General features: G+C 45.1%; 1 protein-coding gene across 1 annotated transcript in view; it reads right to left on the bottom strand.

The window, feature by feature from the left end:
• Positions 1-280: 280 nt before the first annotated feature.
• Positions 281-21842, bottom strand: part of ACBD6 (acyl-CoA binding domain containing 6) — a 124619-nt gene continuing 103057 nt past the window's right edge. Inside the window, exons 8-9 of the mRNA XM_075936818.2 lie at positions 9910-9940; positions 281-4648 (exon numbers count right to left, since the gene is read on the bottom strand). Coding sequence (XP_075792933.2) covers positions 4494-4648; positions 9910-9940 — 186 coding nt within the window. The 3' untranslated portion in view covers positions 281-4493. The remainder of the gene's footprint in view (positions 4649-9909; positions 9941-21842) is intronic.

The raw sequence follows: 21842 nt of genomic DNA, 5'->3' as shown, positions 1-21842 counted from the left end.
TTCAACACCCTGCCTCGCCAGGCACTGGTTACAAAAGCCCCCCCTCCCCCCCCATCCTAATACACAGATTTTGGGAATTTCGCTGCCACCATCAAGTGCTTTTTGATCCCTAAACAAAATGGTGAACACTTGAAACCACCCCCGAGATGCCCCAAGTTCTTTTGCGCCCCAAAAGAAAGAGAGAAAAACAAGTTGCAGTCTCTGGTAGCTGACCCCTCAGTCAGAGGCCTGCAGACACCCACAGACAGGCTTTCCAGGACACAAGAATCAACTCATCACCTTAAAAGAAGTGATTTTTATTACAAAACAAAAGATAAACTTGCTAAAGCAGACTTGGTTGCTAACTGTACAGAGCAACTTAGGAAAACAAATTAAAAAATCCAGAGACCATCTCTGGCACAATGCTTAGATGGTAATGGGGGAGGGGAGGCATAGATACAGAGCAGTTCAAACAAAACCACAAAATAAAGAAAAATTACCCTGGACACGACTGGGCTCACATTTCCCTGGTACTCACTTGTAATTTTCTCTTTGTTCCGTCCACTCCCATGCCCTGAATTCCATGTGGGGAGGGGAGCATGGTAGTCCTGCCTAGGTTTAAATAATTCTGTCTCTCTCAACTCCTGGTGTTAACTCTCCCACACAAAGAAAGCAGGCAGGGAATCTATATCCAATTCAAATTTCAAGCCTCTATCTAGACTGGCTCTCCCAGCCCCCTGGTCGACACCTTTGCTAGGTACCTGAGTTAACCCCTTAGTCACTGGGTGCTGGTCAACACTCCTCCGGTTCATGACAATTCCCTAGGAAGGAGAGCTGCAGAAAAGGATCTAAGGGGGTCATACTGGACCACAGGCTAAATATAAGTGACCAGCGTGACACTGTTGCAAAAAAAAAAGCAAACATCATTCTGGGATGTTGTCAAGGTGGTTCCCCACTCTGGCACGCCGAGTGCAGAAGGTGGGGGCCCTCAAGAGACCTTAAAAAATACCTTGCCTCTATAGGTTTTTGCTTAAAAGCTCCCCAAGGTCACAGATTCCCTGGCCTTCATAGGTAGCTGCCACCACCAAGTGAAAAACCCCTTTCTCTTTGAACCCAGGAAGAAGCGCGTGGACTTCTTCCAGAGGGGTACCCTGAAGCTCTTTTACCACAAGAGAGCTTGGAAAACAGATAGCTGACCTCTCAATCCTAGGCAGGCATACACAGACCTCCTATTACCATCCAGGACACAGGAATCAAATCATCGCCTGAAAAAGGGTGATTTTATTAACAAAACAAAAAGATATCTGATAAAGCATACTTGGTTGCTAGGTGTTTTAAAGCAACTGAGAAAACAATTAAAAAACACAGAGAAAATTCCATCCCTGGGATACAGCTTAAAGTACAGTGTATGGGGTGGGGAGGGAGGAGGGGGGACTGGACATGGATTTAGCACAGAGAAGTTTAGCCAAACAACAAAACAAAGAAAATAACCTAACTGCATCTAAATGGACATTTTCCTATCTACTCACAGATCTGTGTTTTGAGGTCTAGTCCATTTCCATGCCGAGTATTTTTTGTAGGCCTGGTAGTTCTGCTTGGTTCATCTTGTTCTCCTTGCTCCAGGGTTAAACTCAGACACAAAAGATGAGCAGACAGGTATTCCTTTCATTTCAAGTCTCAACACCTTCCTCCTATTGGCTCTCCTGGCTCCCTGCCAACACCTCATAACTGTCTGTAAGAGTTTAATCCTTTGGTTACTAAACGCTGGGATGTTCAGAAAAGGCCAGCACTCTCCCTATCCATCATGGATGCATTAGCAAGAGCGGCGTAAGAAAGACTCGTGAAGTAATTCTTCCAGTCTACTCAGCGCTGATTAGGCCTCAAGTGGAGTACAGTTCTGGGTGCCACATTTTAGGAAATATGTGGACAAAGTAGGGAAGGTCCAGAGAGGAGCAACAAAAATCATTAGAGGTCTAGAAAACATGACCTAGGAGGGAAAAATTGAAAATGCTGTGTTTGTTTAATCTGGGAAGGGAAAACTAAGGGGGGGGGGGGGGGAGAAGAGATGGCAACAGTTTTCGAGAACATAAAAGGAAGGAAATTGTATTCTCCTTATCCTCCAAGGACAGGGTAAAAAGTTAATGGGTTGAAATTGGAGCAAATGCATGTTAGGCTGCATATTAGGAAAAACCTCTTGTCAGGCAATTAAGCACTGGAATGAGTTGTCTAGGGAGGCTGTGGAATCTCCATTACTGGAAATTTCTAAGAGCATGTTAGACACACACCTACCACGGATGGTCTAGGTTAGGATTGTAAAAAATGTTTTAAACGATTAACCATGGAACCCGTGTTCCCTCTAATCACCTGTGAAGCTGCCACGCAGCTTAATCAACCCTGTCAGGGGGCTCAGGGCAGGGGTGATTAATCACCTGTGAAGCTGTGCAGTTTGGAGGGAACACTGCATGTAGCAGAAGGAAATTCCATTGGTTACATGGTTAAACAGCCTTTGCAGGCTCCCTAGCAGAATCTAAATGGTAATAGGAACGGATTAGCATCATCTTATCAGTTACCCGGTTAAACTCTTACATCCCTAGTCTAGATCAGTGGTCCCCAACCTTTTGGGGCTGCTGGGCACCCAGAGGCGGGGCCACTCATGCGCCGCGCATCTGGGGGTGGGGCCGCTCATGCACCGTGCGCCTAGGGCCCGGGGTGCAAGAATGGCTTGGGCCAGCCCTCATCACTTGGTGGGCACACAGAAATGCCCTGGCGGGTGCCCCTTGGGCACCGCATTGGGGACCACTGGTCTAGATAATACTTAGTTCTGCCAACAGTGCTGCGGACTGGCCAAGACGACTTCTTGAAGTTCCTTTGAGTGCTACTATTTCAACAAACTGGTTGATTCTAAAAAGCGTTGAGTACCCAGCTGCTCTCATTCACTACAGGCTCTGGAAATACTCGGTTACAAACAAGAAAGTCACATGGTACATCAAGGGGCACATCCCCCATCTGCACTGCACAGAGCTGGCTTTTTCTCCTGGAGGCTGTACAGTGCTCCATTGTCATGCATATACACAGCATCCTCAGCAACTGCAGAGCATGGGCCAGTAATTGGCTGCTATGAAGGGAGATATTTTCTCACGCACAACAAAGAGCAGCAAATCTTAGCAGGTTTAACAAGGGTCTGGTACCATATTCAAGTTATAATCAATGGACCAAAATCGCAAACCTTTTGTTTCTAGCTCGTCCTTACTCAGTGGGTCTCAGGACACATTGTGGGAAGGAGACAGCGTCCAAGAGATTCACATTCCTCTCATGACAGTGCAGTGAAGCTCCAGCCACACTGTACAGCCTACTGGATTGAGACACTGCTAATAGTGCCGCTTAGTGCAGTAATTCTCTGACAGCATAGAAAGGTCTGACCCATACTTGAACTGTCCCTAAACAGCACTATCTCTGTAGACTTTGGCCATAGCACCATGGGGGGACATAGTAAACAGAGTAGGGACCCCTCCGATTCACAGGGAAGTAAGTTGCAGTCATATACATATTTTCTGCACTTCCACAATCCCCTCCAAAACACAAGCTATTCCTAACGGACCCTCTTTCCGAGGCCAGCTAGGTACTGAAAGATTCTAGGTGGTTCTTACATTTCACTAGCATCTACACCTGCCCTATGGGGAATAAAACATGGTTCAGCCCTAATTGTACTGCAAGACCAAACCGTATTTCTACTGTCAGAGAACTACATCCATATGACAAGGTGCTGGAGATAAAACTAACTCACTGATGACAACGTTTCTCTGCCATATTTGCCCTTTACTAGGCAGGTCCATGAATGTTAAAAAAAATGTACGTCCTATCTGGAATATGGAGCGACACACACTAACAACCCCGTCACCTCCCCTGGAACTGGTTTGGAGCCTGCACTGGCTCAGTCTTTATTTCTGTCATTTTCGTGGGGAAGAACCCTTTGTGGGATGCGCCTCTGAGCCGAGTGTGCTGGTGACCCCCAAAACCGTCACGGGACTCAGATGCATTATGCTAACACCCAGAAAGGGACAACACGTGACCTTGTGCTCGCTCTTTTATTGATAGTATTTGTCTGGGCCCAGAGAAATACAGCTCAGCTTCCCTCAGTGGAACCCCTGATTTCCACAAATCTCCTTTGGTCGCATCTGACTCTTCGGGGCCGATTGGTTCACCTCTCACCGATCGCGTATATTTTTCAAAAGAGCAGCCGCATCTAAACATAGCCAAGTGTTGTCCGAGTCCTTCCCCCTCCCAGAGCAGTAATACATTCCAGAGCATGCAACGATGGATCCTGTTATGCACAGTGTATGCTCCTTCCCCTAACTCCGTATGCTGGTAGAGGTGCCAGGCTCCCAGCCCACCCAAAAATCATTCCCGACTCAAATCCCGATTCATATTCAAGAGGGCTGTAGGGGAGAGAAGGGAGGGGTTTATTGCCATTTCTGTCCATTCCTGAAGCCTTGTGCTGGTGCAGCTCCTGCTCCTTAGGCTTTGCCAGCTGTGTGCTGCTGCAGCATGGAAGTGATTGCTTTACAGTCTGTCACCTCTTCAGCCAGGCAGCCTTCTTGGTCCAAGAGGGTGGGGTCAGCTCCTGATTTCAGCAGCAGCTCCACAATGTCGAAAAACTCACAGGCAGAGGCTGGAGACAAAGAGCACAGTTAATCGGGTGCTACAGTTCAGCAGTGCCGGGCATTCAACAGCTGCAGTGGTTAGTGCCAGCCGCCGCCAGGTTAGCGCTAGAGCTCAAGCGTGTACTGGCTAGTGCAAGGAAAGGCTATTTTGGCTGTTGGCAAGGCCAGGTAAATGCCGCTTTGGGGAGTATTCAGCACCACTTACGTGGATTTGGATTGACTACTACTAGATATATTTTGGACCAAGAGCTCCAGGATTCCTATGGAGTGCTGCTTCAGGAAAGCTTGTGCTAGATCACTGAACAAGGCAGGACCTTTAGAAATCACTGCTGCATTTCACATGTCCCTTGGCCCATCCTAGAGTGGAGGCAGGACTTCTTAGGAGGAGGGATGTTAAATGTAGTTTAATCAACTAATCGACTAGTCAATGGATTTTCCACCGACAGTCTTAAATGAATTAAGAGCTGGCAGGCTCTGCAGCAGGGTAGAGAGGGGACCCAGTGCGAGCCGGGACAGCTGATTCCCGGCCGGAGCGCAGCAGGTGGGACCCAGTGCGAGCCGGGAATCAGCTGTCCTGACTCACGCCGGGTCTCCCCTGCTGCGCTTTTGATTTTTAAACGTATTAAGAGCCAACAAGCAGAGGCGCAGCTTCTGGGACTGGGCATGAGCTGGGAATAAACTGATAAACTAAGCCGGGAATAAGCTACGTCGCCTCCTGCCCTATGGAGATGGTGCTGGGGGGGAAACGGCTTTTAAGCTAGCTCCCCCCAGAACCAGCTCCTGCTTCCTCCCATTGCTGCCTCTTATAGAGGCAGGGGAGGGTGACGGGGGCAGGGAAAAGCAACTACTTGACTATCCGAAAAGCTTTTGCTTATCGGATAGTCAACTAGTCTATTACACCCCCTACTTCGGAACCATGTCTATCCCACAGATTGTTACCCCTCCCTTGCTTCCCCGCCTCTGCCCATGAACTCCCATTCACTTCACACTCTCCAGGGAAAAAGAAATTAGATTCCAAAGCTCCGGAGTACCTGCGGCTTGGCGCCCGTTCCTTTCCAGCACCAAGAGGGGCTCAGGAAGCATGACTGTCATATGCAAACCACCAGCCAGGGACCACCAAATTTTTTTTCAACCAGATTCCCAGCCCTCCGGACTCACTGCTGGTCAAATTGCTGCTTCTTGTCCCTATCCAATTTAACACAGACTGATAAAAATGGTCTTTTTTCAATACGGGGAAAAGAGCTGTGCCTGTCTCCACTGGCTGGAGCTCTGGCTCATGGGTTTTACCTACAATAACTCTGTAGCACAGATTTCCTGTGAGACCTAAAGTGTCTCAGTGCTGATCTACCTTGAGACTGTCAGGAGGGCAGTCTCCTGTCTGTTAATTGCTGCTTTTAATGAGATCGCAGGCCCTTTAACAAATGCAGCAGTTTACTCCTCTATGTCATCAGCTGCAGTAACGAGAGTGTCTTTTACATTACACAGCAGCTTCTGGCAGATCCAAAGGGACAAGCAGCAAAGTTTAATCAAAGCAAACTCGAGGTGTGACTGGAGCTTACATTACACCATGGAGAGAAGGGACTGATGGCAAAGCAGCAGGCTGTGTAAAGCAAGAGACAGACATGCTAAAGGAAGCAGCGCACGGGAGAGCAAATATCCAACAATATTACGAGAGGGACATTTCGCGAGAGCTGAGCAAGCCATGCAGCACCTTTTCCCACGAAGGCTAGTCTATGAGACCCTGCGCAGCTGGTACGAATACACCTCAGAACCTGCACCTACAGGGAAGTGCTTCCAGAAGTGACCGATTTCTACCAAACTGACTACCTCTACACTTAACGTGCTACAGTGGCACTGCTGCACTGCCTACATGACTTCACCTGCTTCCCAGAGAGGTGGTAAGCTAGGTCAGTGGACAAATTCTACACCAGGGCTTAGGTAGCTATAGAAATATCTCCTATGGGCGTTGATATTTTACACTCCTGAGAGGTGTAGTTATACCAATAGGGGATCCTAGCATAGACCATTCCACACGCACACTGCAAAGAAAAAGGGCTAGCTTTGCACCAGCTATGGGTCTGCTTCTGAGAGGTGCTAAGTACCCTAATATGTACTCCCATCCCTAACTGACTGCTCAGCCAAGTACTCAGCACCTCTCAGGACCAAACCCGAGATGAGCCAATGTGTTGGTGCTATTCGGGGAAATCCGAGTGGTCATCGGCCCATCTCAGAAAAGCACAAACAAGTCCCCGGAGATCAGAACAGCTGCTGAATTTATGGCGCCCTGGGAACCTCTATTTGTCAAGTGCCAGAGAGGCGGCCCTGACACGGGCACAGGTGAAGATGAATTTTCATTCAGCGCAGTTCGCCTGCCGACTCCATTAATCCTCAGGGTTTTGATGATGAATTTCATTTTTTTTTTATTTTCCCTCTACCGTCCCCTCCCACAGCCCAGAACAAGCAGAACAGATGGTGCTTCACAAGGAAGACAGAGAGCCCATGGGGATACAGAGCCTGCCCACTCTGAAAGCACGTGACGGCACCAGCAAGGAGAAGCCTTGATTTCCTCTGGGAGGCACAGAGGCAATGATTTTAGTATTCCCTGAGGATGGAAGGAGGGGAGTATGGTGAGCAGGAGACTAACTGGGCATTTACAAGGGAGACCACACTCATATCAAACAACTCTGCAATAAGCACTGCATGTAACCACAAACATCAAGTGCCCAGAAGCCAGTGAATCCTTCAGGGGAGCAAAGGCAGGTGGATCTGGTAACACGCAGCCTGTTTGGGAGGGACATACAGAAGTGTTGCCTCCACTTAACCTCCGATTAAACTCAGGGTCAGAGCCAATCGGAACGAGCCAGGATTTATAACCCATCTAGGACAGAGTTTGACACCTGCTGTAATCAGGAGAGCTGTCACCACAAGGACAGCTGTCAGAGGAAAGTAACTCATAAAGGAGGTTGAATAAACCCCCCAAAACAGCCTGTCGCGCTGTCCTCATGCCTGGGATTTAACCACTTCTCGGTTTACTGTAATGCTGTAACAAAAGAAGATGCTGAAGTCAAAGCCAAAAGAAGACATTTTACTCCAGATACTGAGTGTGTCTGCTGAAATTAATAACCCCATTATGCAGCACCAGTAACAACTGTACTTGAGGATTTTCAATAAATTCTAGTTCCAACTAATAATCACTTGAGTCGCAACAATATTTTAAATTAACTAGATCTTTTCAGGCTTCACGTAACATATTACTAGTGCTAGACAATGGGGAGAGGGAAAAGAGAGAAGAAACATTTTATAGATTGGGTTCAGACACATTTACGCAGGGAGAACAGGGAGGGAACGACGTAGAACGGACCTGAGCAGTAAAGACCCAAGAAAGCGTTCTTACGGATTACAGTGAAGGAGAATGAGTGAGTAAAATCCAAATGGATGGGAAGGAAGAGGGAGGAATAAACATTGTATCAAAAAGCAACTAAAGGTAAAATATTTTTCACTCTTACAGGAATTTTTTATTCAATCTATGCAGGTTTAAAAAAAAAAAAGGATTTTCTTGGGAGTGTTTTTACTCTCAGGGACATTACTCCCTTGACCACGTGGCTGTCCAAATTGTTACCTGCCATTGTGACTGTAACTTATATAAGTAGACAAAATAATTCCCGTCCCTGCCCCCCCAGTGACTCTATTCACTCCATGGCACTTTGTGCATAGTCATTTTTATGGTTTCCCCTTACCAGTCAGCAAGTTTCTCGTGTGTGCGCGCATGTTTCTATGACAAAGGAACAAAAGACCAAAGGAGACAAGGTGAGTGAGGTAATATCTTTCTATTACCTCTCCCTCCCTGGCTCTCCAATACCCTGGATACAACAACACTGCATATGAGACACCAAAATTACATTTTTAAAAACAATGGGAAAATGTGAGTAAAGCCCCACTAACATGGGAGGATGACACAGGCACGTAGTAGTCTACCCTTCTGTACCTCCGTTTTTAAAAATGACCAGATTTTAAGTTGACCTCTGTTAATTCTACCACCAGTCAATTTGATCAAAACCTCTGAAAACAAACAACATTCTAACTATAATACAATGTGCACCCTTTGCTTCAGTCTGTGGCCAGGCTCACATACTATCAGAACAACAGGTGGCACTAATTACACCATGACTAGTGCATATTTTAGAGGGAGTATAAAATGATACATTATTTTAGGAAAATATTCTGATTTATCAAGCTTTTTGCTTCATTCGCTCCACATCAGCACCATGCGTGTGTGATGTTAAGTCTCTGCTTTTCAACTTTGTAGATCACAATTGTCACGAAAAAGATGACACAAAAAGAAGTTTTTTAAAACTTCAAGTCAGGTTTTTACACGTCAAATCTAATTACTATTTGGCTGCAGGAGCGACATGTGCCAGAGCTTCAAGAAGAGATGCTCCGTGTTTCATGACGCAGAGAATCTCTGAGACTGCTGCTGCCATTGTAAGCCAGGTTTATACCTTGTTCCTTGTCCGGTCAAGCCACAGCAATCTTTTCTGGCAGGAAAATTCACTGTACTGTGTCTGTGATTTTTTTCCCACAAGGCTTGTCAAGGGTCAGAAAGCTGGTGCTCTTTGGTACAATTCCCCCAACTTGTCACCACTAACGAGTCCAACAGCCATACTTCCTGCAACTGCGGGCACTCCTGGGTTCACTGTAGGTCTCCTGCATCCAGAACAGGACCACAAAAGGCTTTCTACAGAAAGGGAGCCACTCACCAAAGGGAAAAGGAAGGTTTTGCGGCGAGATTCAAGGAAGGGAACTGAGTCAGCAAGTGGAGTGTAGGACAAGTGCCCCAACCACAGCCAGATGGAGGAGCCCAAGTGAAGAAAGCCCTGTTAACCATGCAGAGTGGAATGAGGGAGACACGAGCGGAGACGGAAGGCGAAGATGGGGATGAACTGGGAGGTGAAGGTGGGGTCCAGACAGATGTTAGATGACAGTAAAGGTGAGAAAGGATGGAGCCTCCCTCAACATAGCTCACAGTGTTGCTACCAAGCCAACATCAGCAGATTAGCTTGATGAGATTCCAAAGGTCACTTGGTGAAACAGCTGTACACCACTTTCCCACACTTCCGACTGGGATTTGCTGTTGAAGTTAGTTGGCCTGGTTAATCCAGCTCCGGTTCCTGGACAGCTCCCTGCTTCTGCTGAAATTTGCTTTACACATTGTACTGTTTAGTCAAACAGAAAACCCAGGCAGGTAATAGGCAAACAAAAACCAGCTTACCATAATGCAGTGCTGTCTGACCTTCACCGTCCTGAAAAACAAAGAGACCTGGTTTTAGAGGCTCTAGGAATAAAAAAATATGTAACCAACTAACCAGTCAGTGCAATGTAATACATTAATTAGGCAGCTAGCACATGGCACCACACTCAACAGCAGCCAGAATTCTACCAAATCTTCTGTTCTTCATAGACTCAGCACACACTGAACACAGGCGGTGAACTCCTAAGAACACCTCGTTACATCACAACCTCAGCGTAACTCAGCTCAGAGCCCTGTCACTTCTAGTTCAGAAAAATCAATTATTCTAGCACCACAGCCAAATGTGGAGTCCCTGGCCAGTTTTATGACTGCAATGCAACACTGGAAGGAGGCTAAGTACATTGCCAGAGGTGATCTCCAAGCAAGATCTGACAGCTGTTCAGGTGAAGGCAAAACTCCCAGGCAGCTTTTCAAAATTATTAGTGGGATAACCTCAATGTCAAAGCCAATATTTCTTCTGTTAATAAAACAGGCTCTAATACTGCCTCTGAGCCACTGCATTAGTGCAAAATGGATGCGCTGTTAGCCTCAAAATGCTGCTGGCAATTAAGGGTAATATTTTCAGAATATACTCGAGGACTGACTGTACTCCTAGGTGACTTAGGAGCCTTTCACCTTTGAAAATTTCCCCCTAAATCATTACTGTATGAGGAACTTTGAGAGATATGCATCATTAACACTACAAACAAACTCTTTTGCACCATTTTCAGAAGTCCGTGCCAAACTGTCCCACACCCAGCTGATCAATCCTGTTCGGAAGAACATTACATCAGTCAAATTGTGTGGGTTCAGCTCCTGTGCGGCATACCCCCAAGGGAACACAGCCAGCAAGCTCAAAAGCCTGCACAGGTCTCAAAATGCTGTCACTAGACCCCAGTGCTTGCCAGCAAATGGGGGGTGTGCACGTTGGCCCTGCCAGAAAGAGCAGCAGCAAGCACCTCACAGAGCAGCACCCTGAGAGTGAGGATGCCTGTGCCAGAAGACGATACAATTGGTTCTCTGTTTCCCTCTGAGGTATTAGTCACAGCAGGATCTGGCTCTATGCAAAACCCTCCTTTACCACCATCAGTTGCAGAATTGTAATAACAAGTTGTTCTTTTTTAAAAATCTTTTTCAGAATTATACTGCAACTTTCATAGCCTGACCTCCCTCTGAAACAGGGGAAAAGAAAAGAACCAAAAAATAAGCCAGAAACACACAACTGACTGTTTGGAGACTTGTGGTTTCTGAGCCTTTGTTAACAGAGCAGAGACTGCACCATATGTAATATTTTTCAGCCCAGGAGATGAGGAATAATTGTGTATTAGGAGATATCACCTTCCCTCCCTGTGCTCCGAGACCAGGGAGGATGGGGGGGCCATGCGCTGCCTGCCCTCCCCCTGCTCCAGAGCTAGGCTGGAAGCTTACCCCTGCGATGGCAGAGGCTGGGAAAGGAGGGGGGCAGAGCCTCGGCTCCCATGGGGGGCAGAGCCTCGGTAGAAGGGGAGGGCTGGGGGCTTGTTGCCCCCAGCTCTACATTCACCCACCATCCATGAACCGTGGTATGGTCTGGCCTTCACAATATCTTCTGGTAAGAAACAACTGTGCATTGTGTGAAGAAATACTTCCTTTCATTTGTTTTAAACCTGCTGCCTACTAATTTCATTGGACGACTCCTAGTTCTAGTGTTGAGAAGTAGTAAGTAACACTTCCTTATTTTCTTTCTCCATACCAGTCATGATTTTCTAGCCCTCTATCATATCCCCCCTCACTCATGTATTTTCCATGCTGAAAAGTACCAGTCTTATTCATCTCTTCTCCTATGCAAACTGTTCATTTTTTTTGCCCTTTTCTGAACCTTTTCTAATTCCAGTGTATCTTTTTGGGGATGAGTGACCGCATCTGCTGCAATAATCAAGACGTGGAAATACCATGGATTTATATAGCGGCAATATGATATTTTCTATCTTATTCTCTTTCCCTTTCTAAACGATTCCCAACATTCCATTCACTTTTTTGTGACTGCCACAGCACGCTGAGTGGATGTTTAGCTAGGACACGTAAATTGATATCTCCAGCAGACACCACAAACCAAATAATAGAGGTAATTAAGGACAACATTCATTGACTATTCCACACTAAGACCCAATCTACACTTCAGAGTTAGATCAACGCAAGGCAGTGTACACGGATCTATCTCTGGAATGTTGCTCCTGACGATGTCAGTCACCCACCACTCCAACTTACGAATGCCACCACCACTTGAAGCACAGCACTTAAGTCAACGTAATTAGGTCGACGCAGTGTCAGTGTAGGCACTCTTGACTACTGCTGACTTTCATAAGCACTCTCACAATGTCTGACACTGGCAGTTATATTGGTGCAAGAGCTCCTGGTGGGATTATACTGTGGACATGTAAAATCAATTCCATTACTGTGGTGGCCGTAAGTCGATGCAACTTAGGTTGACTGTGGAGTAGACTTGCCCTGGTAAGAGAACGGATTCAGAGCCACAGAGAGGCTCTCAAGCACGTGCTTTCTTCGGAAGTTACAGGGACTGCACTGACTTCAGCAAGATATTGGAAATGACTGCAGATGAAGAGGCAGGGATCATACAAAGGCAGAGTTTAATATAGTGTGTGTGTGAGAGAGAGAGAGCGCGCGCACCTGGATTATGCTAACCAAATGAAAAAGAATGAAATGAAGATTTAGGCATCTTGGAAGAATTCCCTTCAGATATGGTATAACTACAGTTCACGTCCCATGCAAACAGAAATTCGACATACATTCCATGAGACTCACGCCACAGCTGGATTCCAACAACATTTGTTTGGCATTTATTATTCTCAAAACTTAGGTTAAGTCCCAGTATCAGCGAAGCTTTTAATTAATGCGCTATTTTAAAAAGAACTTTTCCTTCATTATAAACTTAAAACACAACAAATAGTCTGGTAGCACTTTAAAGACTAACAAAACAAAGTGCTACCAGACTATTTGTTGTTTTTTAAGTTTATCCTGTACAGACTAACTCAGCTACCTCTCTGAAACTTTTTTACTTCATTGTTCTAGAAACAGAATTTATATTGTGATTTCCGCCTCCCCGCCCCATTCTGAACGGTGGACAAATACGGTTCCAAGGTAGAGTTTTTAGATGCAATGCTTATTATTTTTATTTCCCCCATGACAATTTTTAACCCAGTGAAATTGAAAAAGCCTAAGCAACGGCCACTCATTAAGAGCCTTGAAATGCCCTGATTGATCCCAATCTCTCTTGAATTTATCTTCTTGTGGCACCATGGCTAATGAGGCGTGCGCATCCAGCTGCTATGTGCTACAGACAATTAGCACTTGACTTAAAATACAGCAATTCTGATCCTTCAACTTAAGGTGTTCCCACCTGAAAACTAATTACAGATAGTGCAGTGGACATACCTATCAGAAACATAGCTGGGGAAATAACATGATATGACTATCATCTAATATTATTAGTCTTCCTGAAACACTCATTGTTTTACAATGAATCAAGAAGTACAAAGGCATTCTTGAAATTAACCCTAGCTAGTCTCTTTAAATTCAGTGATCTACACATTTTCCAGTAGCATGGGGCACATCTCAACCTGATGTAATATGTGAAAGCACAAAAAGGCCACTAGATAATTACAGGGGAAGACAAATGTAACTTTTACGGCCTAACGGGCCAGACTGTCCCTTGCCAAAGTGGGCAATGGAAGGACCTACTAGAGAGATAAGGGCAGGTAGCAACAGACAGTGGAGAAGGTTTGACCTATTATGCTCCCTGGGGCTCTGGGAGAAACCACGCACACTGAGCCACAATCTCTCTCCTGAAGTGGTGTGGTCCATTCTGCCCCATTTCTAGCTGAGCCTAAGCGCCCCAAACTAGCCAGGAGAGCTTTCCATTCACTGGCACTATGAAAATCCTCTTTGCGAGTCCACTAATTAGTTATGAACATATTAGCAGTTACGATTCACTTGGATATTGTTCATCACAGGTTTTCAGATGAAATCATCAAATTATAGGATGGAAAGGTACCTTTGAGGTCACCAGGCCTCTGCACTCATGGCTGGACTAAGCACTATCTTAGCAAAAGGACTATAAAAACTGCTGCCACTTTAAACAGCTATACAGAACCAAAGATGTTTGCGTGTGATCCTCTGGGTCAGCACCCAGGGAGCTATGCAATGTTAGTTGAAATCTGTAACAAGTAATACATACAACCAAATGGAAATTAATGCCACAGAGGAATAAGTGAAAAATTTTACTTATTGGCTTTGTAACTAGACTCAGTTCATTTTTCTCCATTTAAATTGATTATGTTTTTTTTTTATTTGTTTCATTTCAAGTGACCAAGCCAGAGGAGGGATGTTTGTCATTGTTATTTATATCCCTCTCCTTCTGCTTTAGCTTAAAGGATTGCCTAAATGTAATTTATATGGAACTGAAACTATCTACAAGACAGAGTCTATTGATAAATGCTAAAATTGGCAATTTGATAGAAATTTATTTTGACATCACATGTTCCCAAACTGTGGTCCACAGAAATTTGGCTGGTCACATACCACCAGTTCCCCCCGTTTTCTATCTGCTAAATCACATTACAAGAAGCTAAAATACATTAATTTCCTAATATCTGTTTTCCATGTAAGCTGTTGTGATCACTGGAATGTTCTTAGAGCACATATCAAAGGAGAGGTGGTCTGGGTAATCCCACAAGGGACAAGAGATGGTATATGCTCTGCAAAAGGGAGAGCTGATGGATGGTCCAGAAGACAACCGTTCTGTTGAGTTATGCTCCACACTACAGTATCTTTTGAGCTCTTCTACCTATGTGTGATTATGTGAGGTTTTTAATGGAGTCACATGAAAGCCAAAGGTTGGGGGGGAGGGGGGGAGAGAGGTCAGTGCAACCCAGTAAGTGCCATTATACAAAAGGGAGAAAAATCCAGCTCAAGGCACTAATATTTTGTATTCTATGGGGCTGGTGCTAGCCGTTTCAAAGTGCAATACTAACAAATCTTTCCCACAGTCTCTGGTGAGTGATCTCCCCACTTTACAGACAAAGGAAATGAGACATATAGAAGGTGAGTGACTGGATCCAAGTAAATCAGTGGCAGAGCCAATACAGAAAGATAGGAGAAAAAATATATCGGAGAAAAAGCCAATGAACCCAGAGCTGACCCTCCCCCCCACTTCCTCACATCAACTGTGGAAGACATTATGCTGCATTCCAAGCTTTCACCTGCACTACTTAATGTAATTTCTCAGGCTCTGAATTTGTGCAGCCCATTTTACAGACGCCTGTCACCTCTGGCCATGGCAGGTAGACAGTTGTACTAGGAGGAAAGGTTTTCATCTCCCTTCCAGTCCATGCAGCCGTAGCTGTCTACCCTCAATTAACTGGGTACACGAAGGCACTTTCACATTTAGCCTTACCAATGGTCCTAGCTCTTACCATTTAGGAGGTGTACTTGAACAAACAGATGCACAAACTCTCTCAAACATATAGTAGAGTAAACCCTAGGAATCTCGACTCTAGATAGGGAGGAAAGGTAGAGCATGAAGCCAGCCATTTGCACAGAAATACTTTGGATTACCTAAGACACATCAAAAGCACCTATCCTGCAAACTATCCTATGATCTGAATTCATCAGAACAGCACAGGACATGCCATGGATTTGATTAGATGTGACAGGTGTGTGCTCATTCGATGGCACCACAAGGAATCCCTAAATCAAATGAGAAGATTGACCAGGAGAAGGAAGTTGTGTATTATGGCTTGTGTATTATGGCTACTGGTTAAAAATATATATATTTAATATAGATGCTTCTAAGTGCTTACTTTTTGGGAACCACTGTGTTACACAGGAGTTGGCCATTCCAGAGTAAGCTAATCTACCTCAAAGTCTCAAAGATTCACCACACACACGCATTCTAATAATTGCAGGCAGTCTCTGTCTCTGTCTCTGTCTCTGTCTCTCTCTCTGTCTCTCTCTCTCTCTCTCTCTCTCTCTCTCGTAATTTCATAGTGTTCAGTGTCTGCAACAGATGTCACCCTAGGAAAATCCAACTACCGGTGGGCACCTTATTGGATAACAGAACTGTGCTGTGCTCATGAGTAATTTAAGAGCAAAAGAAACAAGATAAGATGGTGTGTAAAGTGCAGATGGGCCAACTGTCTTACCAAGTAAATGGCACCCACGACGACTGCATATCAATTTTACATAAGAGGAGACAGCACTGTGTGAGTGTTTGCATCCCATGTGTATCTTGGGGAATTTTTATAAAAATATTTTATTTAAATATTTTGTAACAGTATTTACTATAATAAACACTAGTACTGCCAAATGATTAAAAATAATTGCAATTAATCCTGAGATTAAGCACAGTCCTGATTAACTGCAGTTTTAATTATACTGTTAAACGTCAGTACAATACTAATTTTTGGATGTTTTTCTGCATTTTCAACTATATTGCTTTCTATTACAATAGAGAATACAAAGTCCACAGGGCTCACTTTTTACATTGCAAATATCTGTAATAATAATAATAATATAAAGGATAAAAGAATAATAGTATTTTTAATTCACCTCAAACAAGTTCAGTAACGCAATTGTGAAACTCTATTGCACATGAGTATTTATTGACTTTTCAATGCTTCACCCTCTCTCACAGTGAGGGTTTTTGCATGGAGTTCCATAAACATGATCATTGCTCACAGCCTGGTATGCAGTAGGGATGTGAACAACTAGTCGACTAGTCACTCTCCCCTCCCCCAACTAGCTGCCTCTATCAGAAAGAGGCAGCAAGGGTGGGGGAGAGGAAGGGTTGCTTCAAAGCGGCAGTGCTGCGTGGAGCCTGATGCCAGACCCCAGGCTCTATGCAGTGCTGCTGCTTTGAAATGCCACATGCAATGCGGGCCAGCCTGGGGCCAGCCCATGTGGATCCCAGGGTCTGCTGCTTTGAAACGCCATGTGGAGCCTGACAGCAGAGTCCCCGGCTGACCCTGGGGTCCATGCGGTGCTGCCACTTTGAAATGCCGTGGGGAGCACGGGGCCAGCAGGGGACTGCTTGAATCCCCCGCTGGCCCCGTGCTCCCCGCAGCGCTTTTGCCTTTGAAGTGTAACAACAGCCCTAGGCAGAGGCGCCCTTATTGACTAATCGAATAGTTGGTGCAAATTGCATCGACTATTCGATTAGCCAATTAATTGAAATTTTACATTCCCTGGTATGCAGAGGTAACCTCCAGCGTGGGCATTCCATATGAAGAAAGAGGCACAGTCACGGCCCTGAGACAAACACAATCCAAACCAGTCTCTCTACAGAGTCAACTTGCTTGATCTGACCAGACTAAGTAAACGGTTCTCCTGCAAGAATGGGAACGAAAGGTTCAAAGGGAGAACTGTGCAGAATTTCAACATCCATGCTCATCCTGCAATTAGAGAGGAGTATGAGCTGGATAGCCATGATCCCTAAGTCTGGAGAAGGAAAGAGGACATGGGATCAGTGGAGACTTGGAAACACCTTTAATTGTTATTAGGGATGTAAAATTTGGTTTAATTAGTTAACTGGTTAAATGTTATGTTGAACCAGTTAGCCGATTAAACGGGGACAGGCCTGCTGCGGACAGGGGCTGTTCTGGCCAGATCAGAGCGCCTCCTGCCTGTGACAGGCCCCGCAAGGCTGGAGCGGCTCCCACCAGTTAACCATAACCGGTAAGCATCAATCCGCAAGGGTGATGCTGACTGGTTAACATGAATGGATACACATGAATGGATATACGTCTGTATAAAGGCTCGCAAAGTGCACTCACCGAATGCAAACGTTCCACTCTTTTTGCTGCCTTTCTAGCTCACAGATACTGCCCACTTCTGAGTGTTACAAACAAGGCCTGAGACAGCTCTTCCCATTTAGGTGGGACAAGTGCTTTTTAAATGTTATGTTACCATATCATTTTCACAACTCTGTCCCCGCAGAGAGCGCTTCCCTTTTTCCATTCACTTCTATGGACTCAAAAGGGGTATCCACGTTCCCAGTGATAGATTTCAAATGTTGGCGGGGATTGCATGAGATAAGAGCATTTCAAGAGCACTGGGGATTGGCTGGTGAAAAGATAAATATTTACACTACATCTTTAGAAGGCTAGTGTATAAAATTGGCAAGAATGAGAAGGGATCTCAATGAGAAATGGCACTTCTGAGCCATAAGTACAGATCTTTATAACCAGCTGGCACACAACTACTCAAGGCAGAAAAACGAAAAAGAGCAAGGAAAACATTTTTTCTTGCTTTAAAAAAAATGTTTTACTTTTTATTTATTTTCACGTCAGGTTTTAGTGTCCCAACTGTTTCCTTTAATCTCATATTTTATGTTCTCTCCAGGAAATTCCTATATCCTAAATGGCTGAGGTTACAAAGCCACCGTATCAAGAATACATATACCAACAAGCAAAATTAAAAAACACTAACCAATGCAAACAATGTGAACTCCATGGGCTAATTTTCAGCTGGCCTTAACAAAGCCTTTATTATTGTGCTCCTTTTGAAAGCAATCAATTGTACTTGCAAAAGTGGGCACATGTCCTGTTAGCACAAGCAAAACCCACAACTGTCCAACCAAATCTGGTAGCTGAGTGACTGGATGAAAACGTGGGCATGTAAAAACGAAGGCTGAGGTTGAATGTTTGATACCATCTTTATATTCCTATTAAATGGAATACATGTGCACACTACACAAAGCAGAGGACTTTTCCCCTTTATTTTTGAACTTGCTTCCAAAAAATGTTCTTAATGAATGTGTACATGCCCATACCACAAAACTACCATGTTATTCAGTGGACAGGTGAACGGGCTTGGAGACCAATGGAATGACCCTCTCACACCTGGAGATGGTCTCTTTAGTGTGGGGGTGAGGCACACTGGTTTGGCTAGAGTAGGAGAAACCTGCCCTCTTGCTGGGACTATCCCTGTTTTGTGGAGGATGAAGGAATTTCTCAGTCTCTGGAGTCAATCTTGAGCATGACATTCTTTGCTGTAATCCCAAATACTACTGCTGGCTCTAGAACAATGAAGTAGAACTTTAGTGGTGTTTCTTATATTTTTGATTTAACCGAAGCAACTGTTCAGTTACCTGCTGTTTTAGACTGAGCATTTTGTGTTACACTGATTAAGTCAATATTTGTGATGTGCTGTATAAATGTTAATGATCATTACTACATTGCACTGAAATATGTTGTCGAGAGAGTGAATGACTGCTTTCCTCTGGGATCTGCATGAGTATTTTATGCAGCCTGAGTATTTTACGGAGCTTTCACACTGAGCAGAAGTGTAATAGAGGCACCAGTGGAAGTAAGGAAGGGCCCGGACACAAAGCTGACAGAGGCAGAATCAAAACTCTGAACTTCCAATCCACTTGTAACTCACGTTCCAACCAGTTTTTTTAGGCCCAGGTGAAAGATAAACCAGATTAGCTAGAGCTAGATCACATATACTGGAGTGACCAAACTTACTGACCCTCCAAGTCCCCAATGACAATCTTAAGAAGTTCAAGACAATCTTAAGAACTTCTGTGCCAGGAAAGAATAAGCAAGTAATTAAAGAATTCATCTGCAAACACCTGGAAGATAATAAGGTGATAGGTAACAGCCAGCATGGATCTGCAAAGAACAAATCATGTCAAATCAATCTGATAGCCTTCTTTGATAGGATAACAAGTCTTGTGGATAAGGGAGAAGTGGTGGCTATGGTATACCTAGACTTTAGTAAGGCATTTGATAGCGTCTTGCATGATATTCTTATCAATAAACTAGGCAAATACGACTTAGATGGGGCTACTATACGGTGGGTGCATAACTGGCTGGATAACCACTCTCAGAAAGTAGTTAACAAGTGGGGTTCCACAGGGGTCTGTTTTGGGACAGATTCTGTTCAATATCTTCATCAACAATTTAGATGATGGCATAGAGAGTACACTTATTAAGTTTGCAGCTGATACTAAGCTGGGAGGGGTTGCAACTGCTTTGGAGGATAGGGTCAAAATTCAAAGTGACCTGGACAAACTGAGAAATAGTCTGAGATAAATAAGATGAAGTTTAATAAGGACAAATGCAAAGTACTCCACTTAGGAAAGAACAATCAGTCTCTCACACACAGAAAGGGAAGCGAGTGTCTAGGAAGGAGTACTGCAGAAAGGGATTTAGGGGTCATAGTGGACCACAAGCTAAATGAGTCAACAGTGTGACGTTGTTACAAAAAAAGCAAACACAATTCTGGGATGCTTTACAGGTGTGTTGTGAGCAAGACATGAGAAGTCATTCTTCCACTCAACTCTGCGCTGATTAGGCCTCATTTGGAGTATTGTGTCCAGTTCTCGGCACCGCATTTCAAGAAAGATGTGGAGAAATTGGAGAGGATCCAGAGAAGAGCGACAAGAACGATTAAAGGTCTAGAGAACATGACCTATGAAGGAAGAGTGAAAGAATTGGGCTTGTTTAGTTTGGAAAGGAGAAGACTGAGAGGGGACATGATAGTGGTTTTCAAGTATCTAAAAGGGTGTCACAAGGAGGAGGGAGAAAAATTGTTCATCTTGGCCTCTGATGATAGGACAAGAAGCAATGGGCTTAAATTGCAACAAGGGAGGTTTAGGTTACACATTAGGAAAAACTTCCTGTCAGGGTTGTTAAATGCTGGAATAAGTTGCCTAGGGAGGTTGTGGAATCTCCATCTCTGGAGATAGTTAAGAGCAGGTTAGACAGACATCTATCAGCGATGTTCTAGACGGTACTGGGTCCTGCCATGAGGGCAGGGGACTGGACGCGACAACCTCTTGAGGTCCCTTCCAGTTCTAGTGTCCTATGATTCTAAGAGTTGGGGCCTGGGTCTCAGGATGGTGTCTGCTGGGGAGTAAGCCCTGCTCCTGTTGAAGCCACAAGTCTCAGCAGGAACACTCTGTGGGACTGAAGACCTGAGACCTTCCTCCCCACTGGATAGAAGCCACTAACCACACCATCCTGGGCAGGAGAGGAACCCTGATCCCCTCTCCTCACGCTGGCTGAAAGGCAGAGAATGTGTTAGGGATGTAATAGTATAGTTGATTAACCAATAAGCACTGCCAGTAAATTTTTTAGCAGGCTGGCCAGCAGCCCGGCTCAGTCCTGGCTCGCACCGAGTCTGGGACCTACCCCCCCGTGGCTCTGCATTTAAAGTGTACCAGGAGCCTGGCAGGCAGGCAGCCCAGCTCAGTCCTGGCTTGCAATGGGTCCAGGACCTACACTCACTGCAGCTCTGCATTTAAAGTGTATCAGCAGCTGCGCAGGTAGGCAGCCCGGCCAGGTCTGGGAGCTCAGACCTCACCAGATAGGGGCTGCTGCCACCCCACACTGCTGCCTCTTTAATCAGAGGCAACAGCATGAGACAACAAGCAGCCAGTCCACAAGGGGAGCTGGTTTTTAAACTGGCTTTCCTCACAGACCAGCTCCTGCCTGGCACCCCATCTTTTGCTGCATGTTACCTATGGAACCACATATCGTCACGGCTCATGCTATCTCAATGGCCAGCAGGCAAAGCATGTTGGCGTGTGATAAAAACAACATGGGAGGCCTTGAGTTTCCTTAACCATTCAGAGAAAAAGAATTCTGGACATATTTGGAAAGACACTAGCATCAAACAGCTGCACCAACAGTCTCACAAGGCTGTGGAAGATGCCAAGCCTGTGCAGAACGGCATATGGACAGTTAGGGTGCGTCTACACAGCACCCTTACCTCGAAATAAGCTACACAATTCGTGCTATGCAAACTGCATTGCTTATTTTGAGGTCATTTTGAAATAAAGTGCTATTCCAACAAATCCCTTAATCTGCATGGAACGAGGGTTACAGGGATGCCAGAACAGCATGCCCGGA

This window comes from Pelodiscus sinensis, chromosome 9 (assembly GCF_052426305.1).
Source record: "Pelodiscus sinensis isolate ZL-2025 chromosome 9, ASM5242630v1, whole genome shotgun sequence".
In the NCBI taxonomy this organism is placed as follows: domain Eukaryota; kingdom Metazoa; phylum Chordata; order Testudines; family Trionychidae; genus Pelodiscus; species Pelodiscus sinensis.
The sequence above is the reverse complement of the archived record's forward strand: the minus strand, read 5'-3'. Positions and strand labels throughout refer to the sequence as shown.